Consider the following 22570-nt stretch of genomic DNA (forward strand, 5'->3'; position numbering starts at 1 on the left):
CAGGGAGCTAACATGGATTTATTAACTCAATCGAAGGTATTTACCTGGACTCTCTTACCGTATTATGTGAGCACCTCACAGCTGCTCTGTCAATCCCCCCCCCCCATCCCGTGAGGGAGGGCAAGACTGTTCATCCCCATTGTAGATGGGGAAACTGAGGCACACCCTGGTTATAGTGACTGGCCCAAGGTCACAGGAGGGAACAGAACCCAGGTTTCCCCAAGGCAGAGGCTTGAGCCCTGCTCACTGGGCCAGCCGGGCTTCGGGGACCCCCTCTCCCCACCCCTGCTCAGTCCTCTCCACTCCCCTCCTCCCCCTAGGCCTGGGTGGGGGCGGGTCTCGACCCACTGCTGGCCCCGTGGCGATACACAGGAGGGTCCCAGGCTGGAGAGACGCTGATCCCTGCCAGTCAATCCCGCCCGTCTCTCCCCCCCGCTCCGATCCGTGCTCCAGCCCCTGGCCCGGGCCCCTCCCCAGAGCCCGCGTGGGGCAGGACGGGGAGGGAGGAGCCCCAGTCCCAGCCCCAGCCGCTGGAGGTGGAGGCAGCAGCCGTCGGCGCCTCTCGGTCCGGCGCTGGGCTGAGCAGGAGCCCGGGGAACGAGCGCCCCAGCCCGGCTGCAGGGAGACCCCCTGCCCCGCTCCCCCGGCGGCGGGGAGAGGAGACCGGCCCCAGCGAGGGGGGAGCCCAGGGCCGGTGAGCGCGGCAGCGGCCAACAGGTACCTGGAAGGGCTGCCCCGGGGGGAGCTGGGCCCCCTGTCCCGGGACTCCCCATCCCAGGCCCCCTGCCCCGGGGGGAGCTGGGACCCCGGCTGGACCCCCTTCCCGGGACCTCCAGACCCCCCTTCTCGGGGTCCCTGCCCCCTGAACCTCTCCTCCCCTGGGGGACCCCCCCCTTCCCAGGATCTCTGCTCCCTATATGCCCCTTCCTAGGTGCCTCCTTGGACCCCCCTGCCCCCACAGGGAGCTAGGACCCCATGACTAGATCCCCCTGGATCTCACCTGCCTGTGGGGTCCCCCAGAGGGAGGTGCCCTGAGCGCTGATCTTTGTCCCATCTCCGGGATGTGCAGTACCTCCTGGACCCCCCCTTCCTGAGCCCCACTACACCCCCCTTCCTGGGCCTCCACCCCCCTGAACCCCTGCCTAGATCCCCCATGGGATCCCCTGCCCAGATCCTCCTATGCCAACCCCCTGATTGCGCCCACCCATGGGGGGAGCTGGGCCCCCTGCCCTGACTCCCCCAAAGGGGAGGTTCAGGGGGGGTCCAGCCAGGGGAAGCTGTGATCTCTGCCCCCCCCCCACACACACACACACCCTGGGCAGCTGCCATCTCCGCCCATGCTCCCTTGCAGCTGGCCCTGTGTGTGCCCCTCCTGGAGCTGGGATCTCTGCCCACAGCCCTTCCGATGCCGTCAGCCCTGGAGCATAGATCCTTGGGATCCCCCCTCCCCGCTACTGAGCCCCCGTCTCCCCGCGCGGCCCCCCAGTGCAGCCGCAGCCCTGGCTGACCTGTAGCTTTCAACCGTTTGTTTGCTTTGCTGCTTTCCAGGCTCCCTGACCCCTGTACCGAGAGAGGAGGAGGAGGAGAAGGAAAGACACCAGCCCTCTGCCGCTCCGTCCTTGTGCCAGGCTGTGCCCGGAATCCGGATTCCCTCCCAATCCCCTGCCGCTCCTGGGGCTTGAAATCCACATTCCCCTGGACCCGCTCTAGGAATCTGGATTGCACCTTTCCTCCCCCGCCCGAAGGCCATGCAAAAGGGCAGGTGTGAACTCCTCCCCGATCTGCCCCCCAGGCTCTCGGTGGAGCCCCAGGCATGGCCGGGAGGCCGAGACGTCCGGGTGACCGTCCGGGCGCCCAGCTCCCAGCCTGAGGATTATGCTGCCCCGGGGCTGGGGCAAAGAAAGACCCTGGTCGTCCTGGATATCGTCTGTCTGCTCGTGGGTGAGTGTGGCGCGGGCAGAGCCCCATGCGTTGTGGAGCCACCTTCCCCGGGACCCCTGGCTCCTGGTTCTCCTTCCCTCAGGGGAGCTGCCCCCGCCTCCCCGTTCCCTGGGACTCCTGCCCTCTTTGATGTAGTGCTGCGGATCCCAAAGCTGTGCCCTGGCCCTGAAATGCAGCCACCTCTGGGGAGGAAACTTGGGCCAGGACTTGAACTGGAGGGTGTCAATGGGGGGAGGTTGACACCAGCTGGTCTGGGGGAGGAAGCAGAGTTACTAGCTGCCCCATGGAGGCAAAGACCATGTCTCCCTGTAGACAGACGTGCCGGCTCTTATTTTGGGGCGGGGGCAACTCGAATCCAGCGCAGTTTGAAGTTGATGGCATGGAAGCTAGGTTAGCTGGCTGGAGTGTGAGGATCAGTTTGGTTTCATTCCCAGCAAACCCATGACTCCGGGGAGTCTGGATCTGCGCAAACCTGACGATTCAAAGCTCCGGGCCTCATGTGGCATGTCTGGGGCATCAGTTAGGCCCCACACCTTCTCCTCTGGAAGGATATTTAATGGCACTGTAGCTGCAGGGGTCTCACTTCGATCTAGCCGCCTTTCCCCATCAGGGCTGCGTCTGGACCCCAGAGGGATCGACGCTCTCAGAGCCTGTGACCCACTAAACTGCTGGTGTTGCTGAGGGAAAAGCAAGGAACACACGTTAGGCTAGGAAGGAGAATAAGATGGAAAATATTCTAATGGCATCAATGGGCCAGACCATTGGGGTGCTGGGCTCAGTTCAGAGCCGTCTGCAGAAGGATCCAGCATTAGACGGATGGAGCATGGCTTGAGGCCTGGGGAAAAGCCTCTTACGCCCGAAGAGAGAGATTAACATTGTGGGAGTGTTAGAGGCAAATGAGGCGGAGAAGGTAGATCCGTTGGCTGTGCCTCACGGTACAAGGAGAAATTGAATGAAGCCAAAAGGTGGCTCACTCAAAACAGAGCAAAGGAAATACTTTCCACATGCAGGTTGTGTCCTTGGCCTGTGGAACTCCTTGCTACAAGATGTCCTTGATTTCAGCAGGATTTTGTTTGGTTTTTTTTTTAAAGGGGAAGAGCTAATGAGACTATCTGGAGTTAGAGGGCTAAAAATGTAATAACCAAGAGGTTTGAAAGGACTAGAAAGGGCCTGTTTGTGTATAAATCAACCTTTGAATCTTAGAGGTTAATATGTATTCTCCCTTAACTGCTGACAACAGGGTTTTATTCTCTGGCCCTGCCTGCTCTCAGAGACAGGGTAGTGAGCTAAATGGATCCACCAGTCTGGGTTCTGATGTGTCTGTCTATATATAGGCAGAAATATCCTGGGATAATCTACAGGAGTGATCTATTTTGGGTACTGGGGGCCAGATAAGTAAAACTGGGCAGATAATGGATTTTGGGGGTTTGTTTCTTTCACCGAAACAGCAAAGCAAAATAATCGTTTTGGGTGGAAGGAAATATTTCAGTTTGACAAAATCAGAATGTTTTGACTTGACTGCAACTGTTTTGAAACATCGTGGGGGGAAGGGGGGGTTAAGTAAAACTGGAGGAAATTTTGGAAGGAAAAGAGTCGTTTCAAACCGAGAAATCGGAATGCTTTGGCTTTATTTGATTTCTGGGCACGCAAGTGGTTGAGCAGACTTGATGCGCGGAACAACACACAGTCAACCTGTGGAACTCCTTGCCAGGGGATGTTGTGAGGGCCAAGACTATAACAGGGTTCAAAAAAGAACTAGATAAATTCCTGGAGGATAGGTCCAGTGATGGCTATTAGCCAGGATAGGTAGGGATGGTGTCCCTAGCCTCTGTTTGCCAGAAGAAATGGGCAATAGGGGATGGGTGGGATGGTATGGAAAGAGCAGGACTGGCCTTACAGGTGGGGGACCTCCCGGGGCGCCGTGGTCGGGGGGGGTGCTGTGGACACAACTCTTCCCCCCCCCCAGCCTACGACCCCTTTAGCCCCCAAGTGCTGGGCCTGGAGGAGGAGAAGGGCTGGGACATCCCACCTGGGAGCTCCGACCATGAATCAGGCTCTAGCTTCTAGTCCCGGCCCGGCCAGGAAGGGATGGGATTTCCCTTTCCCCTGCATGGACCGTTCCCAGGGCTCGGTCAAACCCACCTCCGGACAGCTGCTGGCTGGGAGCTCAGCTCTGAAGGCAGCACCTCTGCCAGCAGCAGGGCAGAAGTGAGGGTGGCAGTCCCGTGTCGCCCTACAAGAGCCTTGTGACCCCCTCCCCCCCAGGACCTCAATTTGGGTCCGGACCCCCTCGGTTACAACACGGTGACGTTTCAGATCGAAATATCTGAAACCAGGACATTTACGATTTTTAAAATCCTCTGACTGTGAAATTGTCCCAAATGGTCCGTGAATTTCATAGGCCCCTACTTACTGGCCAGGGAGCTGACTTAAGTTAAAGGGGTGGGGGGGAAACGTATGTACAAAACCTGACACCAGTTCAGTTGAAGCTGATTGCAAATGGAACCCATTGCAGAGAGGCTGTGCTGGTGTAAATCTGTTTCCGAACCGATTTACAGACCCTATTTCAGTTCCACTTCAATCAAACAGGAGCAGGGCAAAGCCCAGATAGAGCTCGTTCTTGCACGGAAGTCGCGTGCCCTGGTATCCAACCCCTCACCATCTGTAATGTACGTTGCCTCACAGCCCCTCTGCGTGGTAGGACCCCCTGGGGAAACTGAGGCACAGAGAGGCAAGTGACTTGCCCAAGCTCTGTGGCAGAGTTGGGAACTGAGCTCTCCCAGGTCCCGGGCTAGCACACTAACCACTTGGCCATCCTTCCTCTCTATGAGCCCCCTGACCCGACTGCACTAGCCATTGGGCTCAGAGGGGCAGTTAGTGGAGTGAGCCAGGGGAGTATCCTAGCACGTTAGCAGAGCTGGGGGTGCCCTGGGGGGGATCCGAGTCGGTTTGGCTTGGGGAGCAGTGAGAGATGCCGCGTCAGCCCCGCCACTCTGAGGGATGGGGGTTGCTGCTGGACTGGGGGAGCTCAGTGGCTGGTGGGGGCCTTCAGGTCTTGGGTTGGATCATGTTGGGGAGGGGGCAAGGTGGGTTGGATCATAGGACTGTGCCAGGGTGGCGTGGATCAGATCCTGGGGGAGAGGGAGGCTGGTGGAGTGGATCATGAGAGTCAGAGTTGGAGAAGGGGTCAGATTGGTGGGGAGGGGGGCAGACTGGCAGGGTGGATCGTGGGGGTTGGGACAAGGTGGGTGGTGCTGGATCCTGGGGGAAGGGTGGGGGCATGGGTTGTATTGCAAAGGGAGGCTATTTGGGGGGATTGAGTCATGGCGGGGTGTTAAATCGGGGGGGAGGGGAGGACTCGCTGGTGGGGCAGGTGGTGGGGGTTGGGCTGTGGGGAAGGTGGACAACGCTGATCTCCAGAAGGCTCTGGGATAAGGCATCAGGGGGAGGGGGGAGGGGGATTAAGAAAGGGTCACAGGTTGTGCCAGGTCATGACCCCCTACTCCCACCGGGGCTCTGCCCACATCCCAACCATCCCCCTTCGCCGGGGAGCGCCCACGCCATCATCCCAACCCACGGGGAACCCCCCGCCCGCTGCAGGACCCCAGTGCTTCCCTCCTTCCGCCAGCACAGCCCACCCCAGGATCGGGACCTGGCTTGGGCAGCTTCCAATGCCCCCTGCCAGTACCTCCCCCCACACCCCATGGCACCAGCTCACTGCCCGCCAGGGGTCTGCGGGGGGGGAGGGGGGCTCCCCTCCTCTGTCTGCTTCAGCCTCTCGCCCGCGTTTCTCCTCCTCCTCCCGCCCTGGTCCCATCCCGTCCCTGCCGCCCTCCCTTCCTGGCCTTGGGCTCTTGGCTGCCGTTCAGAGCCGGCCGCGCCCTGCAGCTGTTCCCCGCTCCTCTCCCTAGGACGCTCGCTGGGTGCCCCTTGGCCTCTCCCGCCGCCGGTTCCACCTGCTTCCGCCCCTCGGTGTCGGGCCCCAGCGGTGCCTGCTGAACCTACCCGGGAGTGGGGGAGAGCTTCTGGCCCTATACACCACCCCGGGGGCGGGCGGGAGCGGGTGCTGCAGGGGCACAGGGCTGGCACCCCCGTCCTGAGTGCCTGCAGGCCCTGGGATCCGTTCACCAGAGCAGTCGTCCCAAGAGTCCCCCCCCCCCCATGCAAGATTGACCCACTGAGGCACTAGCCCCGGGAATCCCTCCCTCCCCCGCAGCACGGTAGGGAACCCCCTCCCAGGCCCTGTTCTCTCCCTCCCAGCCCGGCACCTGGGCCTGACCGGCAGGGAGCCCCTAGCCCCGGGCAGCGAGCCAGGGGGAGCGGGGGACGCCCGAACATGGACAAGAGAGGGGCTATTAATAGCCGAGCCCTGTCCGAATAGCCGGGAGGTTTGGCGTGTCTGAGATGACTGAGGCACCGTGGCTGGGCAGGGCTGGCTCAAGGGCAGGCTGGGGGCACCGGGCTGGCGTCGACGGAGCTGATATAGACCAGGGCAAGGGGCTGAGCGAGCGTCCCCGCCCCTTCAGTGTCACAGTGGCCCCCGGCACACAGGGCATCTTCCCCTGCTGTTCCAGCAGTGCCCCCCCCCCCCCCGGGTGGGTGAAGTGCCCCCAATGTCCTGACAGCGCCCCCTGGTGGGCGAGAACGGTGCTCCCCCGCTCACCGGGCTGAATCACGCCCTCTGTGGGCGCAGACTCATGCCCGGGTACCACGTGCGCTGGCTAAGAAGCTGCCTTCAGCCCATGGCCCACAAGGAAATTGACGGCTTCGCACGAGCCGCCGCTCGGTGGATGTGATTGCACGCCTGCCCGCCCTGCTCGCACGGTGGTGTCCTGCCAACAAGAAGCTCCCCCACACTCGGCTAGCCGAACCCCCGTGTGCACGTTTGCGTGCCCCCCTCCCCCTCTGGGCTGGAGGCCCTGGCACCCCCCTAAGGGGGCAGGTAGCTGAAGGCGTGATGGGCGTGTGCCCCTAAAGCCCCAGGCTGGTCTCTGGCTGCTACACAACACCCCTCCCCCTCCTCCCCGCCCCGGATTTCAGGGTGTTTGGACTTTTCTTCTGTCCAAACCTTGTGCTCCAATGGAGGGCGCTGATTTACACCATTGGAGATCTGGCCCCTTGGCTCCAATGGAGGGAGCTGATTTACACTAGCTGGGATCTGGCCCCGTGGCTCCAATGGAGGGCGCTGATTTACACCGGCTGGGGATCTGGCCCCAGTGGGTTGGGGCTCCCGGTCACGGCTGGCGTGTCCGGCACCGCTCTGAACGTGCTGCTGCCGCTCCAGCCCTGGGCTCTCAGTACAAATACAGCCCTGCCCAGGCAGGTCACGGCGCAGCCGAGTGAGGATGGAAACCTGGAGCCAGCTCAAGCCAGTCCCTGGGGCCTTGGTATCCGCACAGCGTGGGAGTCGCTGGGAGCTGGGTGGGGTCCAGCCTTGGCCCAGGCCAGCCGTCCCCATGAGTCTCAGATCTTTGACGTCAAAGCCGGGGGTGGCTCCTTCCTGCCAGGGGGCTGCGTTCCCGAGAACGCCCCCTGCAGGCACCAGGGTGACATGCCCCTCTGGCCTGCCCAGCTATGGAGGGCTCCTGCCCCAAGCTGGCAGTGCCCCCTAGTGGACATTCCCAGCTCTGGCGTCCTTGCTTTCTCCCTGCCCGTCTTAAGGGTGGTAGCGCCCCCTGCTGGCCCCCCAGGAGAGCACACCCAGCCCTAGACACTCACCCGCCGCGAGGTGTCCCCTGCTGGGAGGAGGGAGTCGGGCGCCCCCTCCTAGGTCCCAAGGTGCTCTGCAGGCATCGCCCTGGCCCTTGGCAGGCGGCCTAGCCTGTCGGAAAGAGCGATCCTGAGAAAACTCATTTGCCAAGTGAGACGGGAAGGGAGGGAACCTGGGAACCAAACGTGGAAACATCGTTCTCAGCCCCAAAAAGGAGCCCAGAGCCCCCTGGGAGGGTTATGCAGCCTCGTTGTCTCTTAAAGTGACAGCCCAGGCACTGCCTGCTAGGACGCCTGGGTCCCACCAGGGCTTGAATCCCACCAAACTGAAGCAGAAGGATGAACCGTTTGCACTCCCTACGTTGACCTCATTGGGATCTTCTTCCATCTCTTCACACTCCCGTCCCAGCCTGCTACTGCACAGGTTCACGCTCCCTGCCTCTGAGTGCACCAGCATCCTCATGCCAGGGCACTAGTGCCAAGACATGCCCACCCTGCTCACCAGGATCCTCGTGCCAGGGTGCTAGTGCCAGGATATGCACACCCTGCTCACCAGGATCCTCGTGCCAGGGTGCTAGTGCCAGGACATGCCTACCCTGCCCACCAGGATCCTTGTGCCAGGGTGCTAGTGCCAGGATTTGCAAGCCCAGCTCACTGGGATCCACACTCGTGAGGGCACTAGCACTGTGGTTCCCGCTCCCAGCGGCTGATCACGCTGGTGTCCAAGCACCCGAGGGCCAGGCTTCCTGCTCCCAGCCTCGTGTGCAGCAGGACCCACCCGGCGGGATTCACACTTAAGTCCCCCAGCATGCTGGGATCCAGGCCTGTTCCCTGGTTTCACGCTTGTAGCCCCCACGTGCGACAGGATCTGTGCATGGGAGCGTCCGGGTCTCTGCTCCCACCTCACCAGGGTCTGTTCACCGTTGTCCAGACTGGTGCTTCCAGCCCCCAGCGCTGCAGGGGTCTCTCACGAGTGCAGGGTTCATGGTGGAGAGGAGACAAGCTGGGCCACGTGGGCATTTTTCCTCTTCTAACGAGGGAGGGGGAATTTGGCTTTACTGCCCCTTTAAGAGCCAGGCACAGACGTGGCTTCTTGGAATCAGGAACTCACCCTCCTGGCTGGAAGTTTAAGGCCTAATCTCCTCCCTCCCTGCACCCCCCATCACTGGCTCCTGCCAGCAGCCCTAATGCAAAGCAGGTTGCACCCTGTCCCAGCATCCAAGGGCTGCTCCTGCTGGGATCAGAGGGGAGATCCCCCCCTGCTCTGCTCCCAGGTCAGAGTTGAGGGGGGGCTGCCACCTGTTGGGGTCTGAGCCATGTGCCCTGCCTTGGGGTGGTGGAGGCAGGGAGGGGAGAGCCCCACCAAAGCAATGAGGCTGGTTCCTGGAGGTGTGGTATCAGGAGTCGGGGGGGCTGTCACAGGCCAGTCATGGGGGGGGCAGCAGGATGGAGAGGGGTGAGTCATGGACCAGACCCGAGGGGAAGCAGGATAGTGGGGGTGGGGTGTCCTGGGCTGGTCCCTGGAGGGGTGGAGGCAGTGGGATGGGGGTTGGGTGGTATGACATGATGCCTGGGGGAAGGGCAGTGGGATTTGGGTGGGGGAGGTGTCAGTATTGGGGGGGTTGTTGCAGGGTGTCATGAGCTGGTGCCCTGGGGCAGGAGAGGCAGTGAGATGGGGGCGGGACAAGGGAGGGCAGTCCCTGAGGGGGGCAGTCAAACTGGGGTGTCCTGAGCCAGTCCCTGTGGGGGAAGCTCGTGGGATTGGTGCGGGGGGGGGCCTCACAGATGCTCCCTGGGCTGGGTTAGCCCCTGCTCAGCACCCCGCTCTCTCTTCCCGCTGCAGCCTCCGTCCCGTTCTTGGTCTGTGAGGTTGGCCTGGTCCCCCCCATGCGCCGCGGCTTCTACTGCAACGACAGCAGCATCCGCTACCCGCTCCAGCGGGCGGAGACCGTCAGCGACACGGTGCTGATCTCGGTGGGGATCCTCATCACCTCCGTCTCGGTGAGTCGCTGTGAGAGGCGAGCGCCCCCTGCAGCACAGCGCCCCCTAGTGCCGCACTGGGGCCCGCGCTGCCTGCCAGGAGAGAGCACCCCCTGCTGATCCCCCTGCGGGGTGTCAGGGGCTGGGGGTGAGAGGCTGGAGGTGGCAGAGGGGTGGGCTCTGGGTAGCTCACCCCCGTGTGCCCCTTACAAAATGCTAGCTGTGCCCCTCAGCACAGAACACCTGTTTCCAACCCTTCCTCCAAAGCATCAGCCATTGGCCCCGGAGACAGGATCCCAGCCTGGGCACGATCCGCTGCCACTGAACCCCACCTCCAGCAGGCTGCTTGCCTTGTTGAACTCCCTGCTGCAGGGTGTGGGGCAGAATAGGAGGGTGGGGGGCAGGGCTGGCTTTAAAAATGGGGATTGGGTGGGATGAGATTATAGGGTAGAATCATAGATTATTAGGGACCTCAAGAGTTCATCTAGTCCAACCCCCTGCTCAAAGCAGGGCTAATCCCCAAATGGCCCCCTCAAGGGATTGAACTCACAACCCTGGGTTTAGCAGGCCAATGCTCAAACCACTGAGCTATCCCTCCCCCAAACCAAGGGGCTGGGACAGGGGACACAGGGAATTGAGTTCTGCTGGTCTGCAAAGTGCATAGGGAGCCCCCCCTTCCCCAGCTTCCCACGGCCCTGGGGGATGGTCCGTGTCCCAACCCATGGAGCAGGGAGCTGGGACGGCTGCCCGTCTCAAGCTGCCGTCCCCCGGTGCCTCCCCGTCTTGCCATGCAGATCGCCCTGGGCGAGAGCTACCGCATCCACTCCCTGCACCTGAGCTCCCGCTCCTTCATCCCCAACCCCTACGTGGCCGTCCTCTACAAGGAGATCGGCGCCTTCCTCTTCGGCTGCACCGTGGGCCAGTCCCTCACCAACATGGCCAAGATCACCGTCGGCCGCCTCCGCCCCCACTTCCTGGCCGTCTGCCGGCCGGACCTCGCACTCCTCAACTGCTCCCGGGGCTACGTGGAGGAGTACGCCTGCACTGCGGGGCCGTCGCAGGAGAAGGAAGCCAGGTGAGCTCCCGGGGGCACCGTCCCTTTAAGGCAGGGTGGGGGGTTGAGGTAAAGGATGGGTCCCCCTCTAGTGGAGCCAGCTGCAGAGTGTGGGCCCAGATTTGGGGGGGTCCCCCTGGTGGTGACACCTGGCCTTACAGGCTCGGGAGAACCATAGGGTCTGTCTGTGTCCAGCAGCCTGGCCTAAAAAAAATCCCCTATAGATTCCCCACTGAGACCAGTGTGACGTGATGGGTGGCCAGGGGGAGTTCTGACATTAGACTGCCCCTTGCCCCAGTGTCATGCCCCCCTGCCCTGTCCCTGTATCTGGGGGGAGGTCCCCATGGAGAGTGTTGGGGGGATCCCCTTACAACTTGCCCCTCCGCAGGGTCCAGGAGTGGGTCCCTTACACAGCTTCAGGGTTACCGCACCTCTGAGCCAGGCCGGGTTTGAACCGGTGTCTGCTCAGGGGATGTCCTCTTAGGCCTCGGCACCCCCGCCCCTCCGGAGACCTAGGCTTGCAGCCCCTCTGTAATTCGCCCAGCTACCCGCCTGCAGTTCTGCTCTCTCCCGGGGGCTAGGCCGGTTCTTCTTGGGCCAGAAGCGTTGCAGAGAAAACTCGGCGTAAACCAGCCAAGCTCCACCTCCCGAGGCCGAAACCTCTGGGGCCCTCCTGCCTAGGGTGACCAGATGTCCCCATTTTATAGGGACAGTCCCGATTTTTGGGTCTTTTTCTTGTATAGGCTCCTATTACCCCCCACCCCCCGTCCCGATTTTTCACATTTGTTGTCTGGACACCCCAGCTCTGCTGGGACAGACCTCGGGGGGAGGCTTGTCTGCTCCTCAGGGACCGAGGAGTCCCGGTGACGCTCCAGCAGCGGGTTGTGTAATCAGCTGGGGCCCAGCACAGACAGATGGAGACTCGATGAAGATTCTGCTCAGCCCAGATCCCTAGTCACCCCCATTTGCAGGCCCTGTGCGTGTCTCTGACTTCCTCCGTTCCCAGGTGAAAGACTCGTCGGGGTTTCCAAGCCAACTTATCCCCCACCGAGAGCAAACGTCATCCCTTTCCCCGCCTCACCGCTGGGCAGCCATGCAGTGTATCAGGGAAACTGAGGCACACTCCGGCTTCACAACAAATACGACCAAAAATTCCCACTTCAGCAGGCCGCCAACTTCCGCCTGGGGGGCCAGGAGGTGCCCACGTCCTTCAGGCTCTTTGACAGGGTGCGACCTCTTGGTTAAAGGTCAAAGTGAAGGGTTCCCAGCTACTTCAGGTTGGCCCTTTGTACCGCCAGCTCCCGGGCCTCTGGACCCCCGTCCGACCCAGTCTGTGCAGTCGCTCCCAGAGTCTGCAGTAATTGTCCCTGCTGAGTTTAGTTCCTGGAGGGAGCTTGGCTCCGTGCCCCCAGGGGGGCAGAACACGGCCCCTGGCTCGCACAGATGCTCCAAGATACCGTGTGTGTCCGTAATACCCGGAGGGGTCCCATGGCGGCTGCCCTGTCCCAGGGTCTGGGGTTGTGGGGGTGGCTCCCCGTGGAGACTGCCCCCGCCATGCTGGACATCCCCCCGCCCTGGGCAGCAGCTTCGGAGCCCCCCCGGCCTGGCCCTGGATGGGATCTGAGGCAGGCGGAGGGGTTGCTGGCGGGATCCCTCTGCACCCCCGGCAACGGGCGGTGCCGCCAGCTGTAACCCAGGCCTTTGTTTGCCCCCTTGTAGGAAGTCCTTCTACTCCGGCCACGCCTCCTTCGCCATGTACAGCATGACATACCTGGTGGTAAGTGCCCCCGCCCAGCCCCACCCACCTTAACAGTGCACGGGCCTGAGCTGACCATCCTAGAACCTCCCCCGGCAACCCTGGCCCCATCCCTCGTGGGTCACCCCTCAACGCCCTGGGGCAGGGGTTCCCCTCACCAGTGGAGCCCTGTGCAGAGGTCACTGGGGGGCAGGGGGAGATCTCCCCGCAGGGCCAGGCTGGGGGAGGTCACCGAGGGGGGCAGGGGGAGATCTCCCCGTAGGGCCAGGCTGGGGGAGGTCACCGGGGGGCCAGGGGGAGATCTCCCCGCAGGGCCAGGCTGGGGGAGGTCACTGAGGGGCAGGGGGAGATCTCCCTGCAGGGCCAGGCTGGGGGAGGTCACCGGGGGGGGGCAGGGGGAGATCTCCCCGCAGAGCCAGGCTGGGGAGGTCACCCGGGGGGCAGGGGGAGATCTCCCCGCAGGGCCAGGCTGGGGGAGGTCACTGAGGGGGCAGGGGGAGATCTCCCCGCAGAGCCAGGCTGGGGGAGGTCACTGGGGGGCAGGGGGAGATCTCCCCACAGGGCCAGGCTGGGGGAGGTCACCGGGAGCAGGGGAGATCTCCCCGCTGCGCCAGGCTGGGGGAGGTCACTGGGGGGCTGGGGGAGATCTCCCCACAGGGCCAGGCTGGGGGAGGTCACCGGTGGGGCAGGGGGAAATCTCCCCACAGGGCCAGGCTGGGGGAGATCACTGGGGAGCAGGGGGAGATCTCCCCGCAGGGCCAGGCTGGGGGAGGTCACTGGGGGGCAGGGGGAGATCTCCCTGCAGGGCCAGGCTGGGGGAGGTCACCGGGGGGCAGGGGGAGATCTCCCCGCAGGGCCAGGCTGGGGGAGGTCACCGGGGGGCAGGGGGAGATCTCCCCACAGAGCCAGGCTGGGGGAGGTCACTGGGTGCATGGTGAGCTCACCCTGAAGGAGCAGCTGGGCCTGGCAGCCCCTCTTAGCCAGCGACCTCTGTCCAGGGTCCCACCCCGAGCCAGAGTGACTCCTGCGATTGAGACCTCAGCAGGGAGTGGAGCCAAGTGCCTGGAATAACCCAGCAGAGGGTCCCTCCGTGCCAGGCACTTCCTGCCAGCATGGCAGTTGGAAGGTTACACACAGAGCCCACGGGGGGCCAGGACTCCTGGGTTCTATCCCCAGCTGTGGGAGGAGAGTGGGGTCTAGTGGTTAGAGCGGAGTGACCTGGGTTCTCTCTCTGGCTCTGAGAGTGGGGTGGGGCGAGCAGAGAGCCCTCTCCAGTGGCTGATGGCAGAAGAGTGGTTCTGGGCCCCACATGCCTACAGAGGCTTATCCGGCACCTGAGCAGCCAATCGTCTGCGGTGCAGCCAATGTCTGGCTGCCCCGGCTCCTGTCTCCTGACTGGAGGGTAGTGCGGTCCAGTGGGTGAGGGGACAGTCCTGACTCCCAGCCCCCATGCTCTAACCACTAGACCCCACTCCCCAGAGCTGGGGATAGAACCCAGGAATCCTGACTCTGCTCTCAGCACCTGTCCCACTCACTCCCCTCCTTTCCTCCACTCCCCACACCTGACCGATCTCCCCCCTCATCAAAGGGAATCAGTTTCCGGCTGCCGCCACCGCACCCAAATGGCCCCTTCCCCCGCCCCGGATGCCTGGGTCCATGTGGCTGGCAATGGAGAAGGGCCCATTGTTCCCTTGGGGAGCTGCACAAACAGGTCCTTTATACGTCCCTGGCTGACGGGCGGTGGGGGCTGGGAACGTGTCTCGGGCGGGGGCAGCGGTGACGCCACCGACTAGGACTGTGAGTTGCCCCCCCAGCTCAGATGCCCTTTATTCTTCTTGCTGTGCTGGGGGGGGCAGGGATGGGGGGAGCAGGGTTTGGGGGTGGGGCGTGAGGGGTGGAGCATAGGGGGGTAGGGGGCAGGAATCAGAGCGCGAGGGGGGAGCTGGTAGGGTTTTGGGGCGGGAGCAGCAGCGTTTGGGGGGAGTGGCGACCAGGAGCAGTGCCCTCCCCCCCTGCGCACCCCCCCCCTTCTCCCCCTCCCCCAGTTCTACCTGCAGGCGCGGTTAACCTGGCGGGGCGCCCGTCTGCTGCGCCCCCTGCTGCAGTTCGTCCTGCTCCTGCTGGCGCTCTACACCGGCCTCACCCGCATCTCTGACTACTGGCACCACCCCTCGGACGTGGCCGTGGGCTTCCTGCAGGGGGCGCTCATCGCCTACTGGGTGGTAAGTGTGAGCCTCTAGCTGGCCAGCCGGCCCCCCACCAGCCGGCCCCCCACCAGCCGGCCGGCCGTCTGTCCAGGACAAATCAGTGCCTGGACCCTTCTAGGTCACCAGCTCGACTCTGGCCCGGCTCCCGGAAGTGTGAGGAGTTTGTCTGGTTTCTTAGAGCATCGGAGTCCATGTCCCAGCCCTCCCCACACTCAGACCATGAGCCCAGCTGGGAGCCAGGACTCCTGGGTTCATTCCCCAGCTCCGGGGTCTAGTGGGTTAAAGCGAGTGAGGGGACCGGGGTTCTGGGAGCCAGGACTCCTGGGTTCTATTCTTAGCTCTGGGAGAGGGAGTGGAGTCTAGGATTTAGAGCAGGATGGGCTGGGAGCCAGGACTCCTGGGCTCTGTTCTCAGCTCTGGGAGGGGAGTGGGATCTAGTGGTTAGAGTGGGGCGCTGGGAGTCAGGACTCCTGGGTTCTCTCCTCAGTTCTGGGAGGGGAGTGGGGTCTAGCGGTTAGAGTGGGGCGCTGGGAGTCAGGACTTCTGGGTTCTCTCCCCAGCTCTGGGAGGGGAGTGGGGTCTAGCAGTTAGCTCAATGTGGGGGCCAGAACCCAGGACTCCTGGGGCTCCATTCCTGGCTCTGCCGCTGACTCGTGTGACCTCGGGCCAGTCCCTTTCGCGCTCTAAGGGGCTGCAGCTGGAGGGAACGTGTGGAGAACGCTCTGACCTCCTTGGGTGGCAGGCGCTGGAGCCAGGGCCAGGATTCTCCCCCATGCTCTCCCCACCCCGAGTCTTGAGGGGGTGGGGGCTGTGCAACCAGCCTGGAGCTGAGGGGCTGAAATGCCGTTGCTCCCAGGGCCATGGCTCCTGGGCTGCCAGGAAACAGCACAGGAAACGCCTCCTGCTTCAGCATTAGAACAGGCAACAGGGAGGAAATCTTCCCTCATCACAGGGCTGCTGGGCTCCCGGTCAACCTCCCCTCCCCTTCCGTGGGGGCCCAGCTCCCTCCCCGCAACCCTGGGGGTCCTTAGCACAGCCCCAGCAGGAGGTGTGAACTCCCTTATACTCATGTGGAAACTGAGGCACTGAGGGGGGACGCAGCCTGCCCGGGAGCATGGAATATAGAATCCAAGGGACTGGGAGTCAGGACTCCTGGGTTCTATCCCCAGCTCTGGGCGGGGGATCTGGCGGGTCAGAGCATGGGGGCTGGGAGTCAGGACCAATGATCCCTCTAATTTTTCCCATCCGTGTGTGAGATGAATCTTGTTATGGGCACCAATATGGAGGTGATCTGTGGTGGGGGTGGGGCCAAGGGGTTCAGGTGTGGGCTAGGGCAGAGGGTTGGGGTGCAGGGGGAGTGAGGGCTCCGGCTGGGGGTGCTGGCTCTGGGGTAGGGCCGGGGATGAGGGGTTCGGTGCGGGAGGGGGCTCAGGGCTGGAGCAGAGGTTTGGGGTGCAGGGGGATGAGAGCTGCAGCTGGGGATTTAGGCTTTGGGGTGGGGATGAGGGGTTTGGGGTGCAGGCTGCCCTGAGGCCGCAGTGGGGAGATAGGACTCCCCACCAGCCCTCTGTCCCCCCAGCAGCAAAGGGCCAGGGGAGAGGCTCCTCTCCCCACCGCAGCAGCTCCGGGAATGGGGGGAGAGAGTCTCTCCCTGCCGCAGCAGCTCTGGGGATGGAACCGTGGGAGAGGCACCTCTCCCCACCGCAGCCCTGAGCACCTGCACAGCCCTTGATAGGCTGCTGCACGGCCCTGCAGCTTAGAGGGAACGTAGGTCAGGACTCCTGGGTTCTATCCCCAGCTCTGGGAGTGGGAGGGGGTAGGTTGGAGCTGGGGGGGCCTATTCTTGCCTTACATACTGATTCACCCTATAGCCTGAGCCTGTGGCTAAACTGGAGCCTGCCTCGGTTTCCCCTCCAGCTGTGGAATAAACCCCCACCCCGAGAGTGGGGTGGGGGGCAGGGTCACGTCAGTGCAATAAGTTCCCCCCTCCCTTCCTTTTAGGTCTCACACCCCGGTTTTCTCTCTCTCCTCCTTCCAGGCCTTCCACATCTCAGGCATGTTCCGCCACAAGCCCCCAGCCTCCCGCTTGCCTCCGCTTTGCCCCGATAGCCCGGACTCCAGCGGCCACACTAATTGCTAGGCATCATGCCGGAACGGGGGACTGGAGGGATCACCCTGCCGGGACCAGCACCCAGCAGGCCCCCGCACGGCGTGGGGGAGAGCCAGCCCCACTTTCTGCTCCTCCGCAGCGCTCGTGGCCCCATGTGCTTCCTCTCCGGCAGGGCTGGGCTTTCCTGTGTTGCTCTGGTCGCCGCCGGCTGTTTTCCAAGCACTTTAATTTCCTCTTGAATGCCTGCCCTGGGTCAGGTCGTCGCCATCTCCCAAAAGGCTTCCTATTGGGCGGGGTTCTCCTCTGTCCGTCGCAGAAGGAAATCCTGCCTTCCTCTGGCTCGGGCATGGCAGGAAGTCTCACCTTCTTCTAACATGGATATTGCAGACGCATCGCAGGAAGTCCCACCTTCCTCTGGCAAGGGCATTGCAGGAAGTCCCGCCTGCCTTTGGCACGGACGTCACAACGCTGCAGGAAGTCCCGCCTTCCTTTGACATGGGCATTACAGGAAGTCCCATCTCTTCCCTCACCGCCCCCACACACATTGGGATTTCTCAGCTCGTGGAAGGATTATGATGACGATTTGCATGATACGCTTTGGCCACCTTCCCAGACTCTGCTACCTGCTCCTCCAATGAAATGGCCCCTCCCCTCCCCGCTGCCGGGGAGGAGGGCTGTGATTGGTGGACGGGGGGATGAGGAGGGCGGGGAGAGCGGCTGGTGGTCGAACATGAAGGATGAACCACAGGCTGCTGGGCAGGAGTGGGGGCCACAGGGATGGCTCAAAGGGGGCTCATCTGTGCCACGAGTGGCTCCCATTCTCAGACGCTTCCGGGCCCCGTCCGGGGGAGTGGGGGAGGCGCTGGACTGTGCGTCTCGCCCCCTCCATGCCCAGCTGGCCCTGATAATGTGAATGGTATTTTTGTAATAAATGGTACAGACAATCGACTGGGTTGGCTCTGGGCTGGGGCTGGCTCTGGTGTGGGGCGCATGGGTTGGTCCCGGGGGCTTCAAGCAAGGGGCTTTCCTCCTCTCTGCAAGCCCCGCCTCAGCAGCTGCCCTCCAGCGCTCAGGCAGGCGATTGGGGGGGAAGGGAGGTTGAAGGAGGGGGCTGTCGGGGGGGGGGATTGTTGGGGGACGGAGGGGCTGTGAGCCCAGAGCTGAATGGTGGTGGCGCAGGGGCTAATTCCTAGCTCACGCAGGAGCCGCCTGGCCGCTGTGTCCTGGCACAGGATCCTTCCCCACATTCCTCCCGGCTGATAAGGCTTCCTCCAGCCGATGTGTCCTTGTGCGCTGGGATTGGGATGGGGGGGAGGGAAACTATCCCATCCCTGCCCCCCCCCCCCCGGCACTGTTAACTAATAGGGGCTGTTGTTTTATTCTCCTTTTGACTGTACAATCAGCTGATCGGAGGATCCAGAGCTGGGCTAGCAGGAGGCTGCAGGCTGGGATTGAGGGGCACCGGCAAAGCTTGGGGGGGCACCTAGGGGGCTAGGATAGTGGGGGGCGGGCTGCTGGTCAGGATTGAGAGGCACCTGCACGGCAGTGGGGTGGAGCGGGGAGCCCAGAGCTAGGATAGCAGGGGGCTGTGGGTCGGGATTGAGGGACACTGGCAGAGCTGGGGGGGATCCCTGGGCTGAGGTAGTAGGGGCTGTGGGTCGGGACTGAGGGACACTGGCAGAGCTGGGGGGGATCCCTGGGCTGAGGTAGTAGGGGCTGTGGGTCGGGATTGAGAGGCACCGCAGGGCTGTGGGATGGAGGGGGGATCCCAGAGCTAGGATAACGGGGCTGTGGGTCAGGATTGAGGGACACTGGCAGAGCTGGGGGGGATCCCTGGGCTGAGGTAGTAGGAGCTGTGGGTCGGGATGGAGAGGCACCGCAGGGCGGTGGGATGGAGGGGGGATCCCAGAGCTAGGATAGCAGGGGGCTGTGGGTCGGGATGGAGAGGCACTGGTGGGGCTGTTGTACAGCAGCGGGGTGGGAGATGGGATCCAGTAGCACCCTCTGGCTGACGGTGCCAACCCCAGGGAAAGACACGGCTTCGTTCTCCCGCTAGGCTCCGCCTGGCCCCGTCCTGGCCGAGTGGCTCTGGACACTGCGGTAGGCCTGGCGCTGGGAGACATTCCACGCAAGTCCTTGACCCTGGGAGCGGGGCTGCGATGGGGGAGCGGCCGTGCAGGGGAGGCAGCTGGGCCGATGGGGCTGGGGGGCCAGCAGGAGGGCCTGGCCTAGATGAGCTGAGTTCACCAGCTGGGCACAGGAGAGGGGAGGATCAGGCCCAAGCCATGCCCACAGGCAGCTACTGCAGCCCAGCTGGCCCTGGATGTGGCACCAGCAAGGCCTGTGAGCTAAGGAAACACAGGCATGGTTTGTTCTTGGATGGGAGACCCAAAAAGGCCAACAGTGCCCCTGCTCAGGAAGGTGGGGGATCTTAGTGCCAGCCCCCATGCCCCAGTGTGATGCTAGGGGGTGCTGTGGGACAGGAATGGTGGCTCCATAGGGAACACTCTGGGCAGTGGTGCTGTGTGGCTGTTAACCAGCTGCCAGGCCTCACCCCAGAGCTGGCTGCATCTCAGAGCTGGGCCAAGCAGTCCCTGCCTAGTTCATCAAGTGTTTTGGACTTTTGAGGAATTCAGGACTGGTATCAGCAGGCCCAATAAACAAATCCCCAGGGGGAATCCAGGCAGGCCCCTGTCTGTCTCCTGCCTCCCACTGTTTCACAACAGCCTCTCAGGGGAGGGCTGCGAGTTCCTTTCAAAGCTGCCATGAATGACGCCTTTGTACCCCAGTGAGAACAGGGGCTGTGTGACTCCCAGCGCTAGGCTCAGGGGAACAATAGCGGGAGCCATGTCTGCTCCTTCGGAGCCCCAGGGCAGATGGGGTAACCAAGCAAAGCCCCACTACCAGCCCTGGAGATAAGGGATAATGAGCCATTTTTACCCCGGGGGAAACTGAGGTTCAGGGAGAGGCCACGACCTGACCAAAGTCACGCAGCAGGGCACTGAACAAAGAGTCTTGACTGTCTCTTGCTCTAAGCACTAATCCCCACTCCTTACCCCAGAGCTGGTGATAGAACCCAGGAGTCCTGACTCCTGGCCTCCCCGGCTCCAACTGCTAGACCACATGGCCCATTCTGTGATCCCACACTGTGGCTTCTAGTGTCTCTGGAAGTCCCTGGATGCCTGTGGAAGAGGGAGCCAGTCTGGCTGCTGAGGGCGCATGTGTACAAACACACACACACTCTCTCTCTCTCTCTCAACCTCATTGTACCACACAAACCATGGCTGTGGCTTCCCCAGGGATCCAGCAGGTTTCTGAGCAGGAGGGATGGTGGCTGACGGTATCACAATTAGGAGGGGAGATGGTTGCTAAGAGCTGCTATGGAGACATAGGTTCTAATCCCACTACTGCCACCATGTTGCCAGCCACTTCAATTGAGAAGCCACTGGCGGGGTAAGAAGCACCGCACCGGACCTGATTGACTTACAAAGAATTTGGCTTTGGAGCAAACTCCTCCACTGCTTGCCACTACCCCCACCCCATAAGAACACACAGCATGTCAACAAACACCACCACACGACATGTCTTCAAGGACAGAACACTTGCTCGCACGCTAAGAACTTGGAAGACAATGTGCAGTGATCCTCCCCCCCATGCCCGAGAGCTCCCGCTGTAACAACAGAAACACTCCAGTAACGACAGCCAGGAGCTCTTTTCCGTATTAGAAATGTGGCCTTTGCTAAGGAAAAATGGTGGCCTGCCCCCTCGCCCTTCCCCCAGGCTAGCCACGGGGGTGAAGCCAGCACTGGATGGGGTTCTGGACGGGGGTAAAACGGACCAGCACTCTGGACCCCAAACCAATGCAATTGACGTGAGTTCCCCCTTGGGGATATCTCCAGGGTGGAAAGAGTCCTGATACCTCCCGCTCGGCCCAAGATAAACAGCGGCCGCAGGGACTGACCCAATTCTGGCAGATGCAGTGAAGGCGGGTGGGGGGGGAGCTTTGCACCAGCCAACAGCTGGGGAACAGAGAGGATTGTTGTGGGGGGGGAGGCCTGTGGTTCCAGCTGTCCTTAACGAGGTCCAGCTGTTAGCTTGGGGCTCATCAGCTGGGAGAGAAGGGAAGGGGGGAAGCTCCCACTGTGCGGCGGTTGGGGAAGTGCCCACTCACCCCAGCCACGCGCTGCCATGTGTTTGTGGTATTTTCAAGCTAAGATCTGAGGAGTGAGTGAATGGGTACAAAGCAGGCTCGTTGGCTGGCTCAATTCCCTCGGCAGGGCACAGCCCCACACACTCAATCCTGGCCGGGGGCACCCCAGGCCCTCGGAAAGGGGCACGTTAATAGACCAGGGTGACTCGATACCAAATACCATCTGGGACACGGGCAAAGGCCTGCAAGGAAGTCACTGAACTAGGAGCCAGGACTCCTGGGTTCTCTCCCCAGCTCTGGGAGGGGAGTGGGGTCTAGTGGTTGGAGCAGGGAGGCCCTGGGAGCCAGGACTCCTGGGTTCTAGCCCCAGTTCTGAGAGGGGAGTGGGGTCTAGTGGTTGGAGCAGGGAGGGCTGGAAGCCAGGACTCCGGGGTTCTCTCCCCAGCTCTGGGAGGGGAGTGGGGTCTAGTGGTTGGAGCAGGGAGGGCTGGAAGCCAGGACTCCGGGGTTCTCTCCCCAGCTCTGGGAGGGGAGTGGGGTCCAGTGGCTGGAGCAGGGAGGGGCTGAATGGCGTTGTGACCATCAGTTCCATCACTCACCTGACTTGTGCCTTTAGGGCCCTGGGTTATGACACTTCCCCCCCCCCCCCCCAGTTTACCAGCTCCTGGCCTGACTCCCACGTGCAGCAGATGGCTGGGTTGGCCCAGCCCTCCCTGCTCTACCAGAATCCTGCCGGGGCTTGTCCTGGGAGAAAGGAACCAACCTGCAAACGGCAGAGGGCGGAGGCTCGAGAATGGAGCCCCGACTCGCCCTGGCAGCAGCCCCCTTCGGGGCTCAGTGTGGGGAGAGGGGGGAAAGTCCTGCAATGGGATTGGAGCTGGGGGCAGAGGTTGTGTCTCCGCGGCTCCCTGCCGACTCAGGTATTAGGGGGGGGACATGTCTGCCTGCAGTTTTGTGTGCGCGCCCCCCCGTGCTGGGGTGTGCGTGCGTTCACCATATGCCGCCGTCCCCAGTGTACTTGCACCCAGCCCCAGGGCAGCTGGATATTAATTTCCTGGTTGTTTTTCCCATTGTGTAACTCGCTGGCTCTGAACAGGAACAGTCACTTCCCAGCCTGGCGGGTGGCCAGGCCTGGCGGGAGGCTGCCGGGCGGGAGCAGAAGGGGCACTTCAGCCTCGTCCCCGGGGCATATCTCGCGGCCCGGGGAGCCCAAACGCTACCTGCGCAGCCCTGCTGGAATGCGCCCGCCTCTGGGGTGGGGTAGGCCAGTTGTTTCCCAGCCGCACCGCACCGCACCGCTGCACGGGGATGGCTCACCCAGCGCTGAAATGCAGCCACCTCTGGGGCGGGGCGCGGCCGCTGGTAACAGAGCACAGCGACACTGCACAGGGGAATAAACTGGGGCATTTCCCCACCCCCCTGTAGGAATGGGAGTTCAAATTGTGCCAGCCGCGTCACAGGGTGACCCCTCGTGATGACACCAGGCACCGCTGGCTGAACGCCCCAGCAGCCTGGGGGTCGGGCCTTGTGCCCAGCCGCCTCAACAGAGTCTGGCCAGCCAGCGGCTCCGGAGGGAGGGGGGGGGGGGCGCGGCAGAGTGTGTCCTGCCTGGGCTGAACTTCCCTGGTGAGCTGGATTGTTTGGCTCCAGGGAGAGGGTCAGC

General features: G+C 62.7%; 1 protein-coding gene across 1 annotated transcript; it reads left to right on the plus strand.

Moving 5' to 3' along the window:
* Positions 1-529: 529 nt before the first annotated feature.
* LOC120391484 (phospholipid phosphatase 3-like) lies at positions 530-16920 on the plus strand. The gene is made up of 7 exons (XM_039515129.1): positions 530-717; positions 1549-1941; positions 9494-9651; positions 10425-10705; positions 12404-12461; positions 14486-14662; positions 16686-16920. Exons 2-7 carry the CDS (start codon positions 1749-1751, stop codon positions 16785-16787), a joined length of 969 nt encoding a protein of 322 aa, XP_039371063.1. The 5' UTR covers positions 530-717; positions 1549-1748; the 3' UTR covers positions 16788-16920.
* The last annotated feature ends 5650 nt before the right edge of the window (positions 16921-22570 follow it).

Source organism: Mauremys reevesii, linkage group 25 (assembly GCF_016161935.1).
Source record: "Mauremys reevesii isolate NIE-2019 linkage group 25, ASM1616193v1, whole genome shotgun sequence".
NCBI classification, from domain to species: Eukaryota; Metazoa; Chordata; order Testudines; family Geoemydidae; genus Mauremys; species Mauremys reevesii.

Excerpts from the sequence above, each read along its gene's own strand:
- LOC120391484 (XM_039515129.1), top strand. The coding sequence starts at position 1,749 with ATGCAAAAGGGCAGGTGTGAACTCCTCCCCGATCTGCCCCCCAGGCTC. Across the intron at positions 12,462-14,485 it reads ACAGCATGACATACCTGGTG|TTCTACCTGCAGGCGCGGTT; the intron begins GTAAGTGCCCCC and ends CCCCTCCCCCAG. Across the intron at positions 14,663-16,685 it reads CGCTCATCGCCTACTGGGTG|GCCTTCCACATCTCAGGCAT; the intron begins GTAAGTGTGAGC and ends TCCTCCTTCCAG.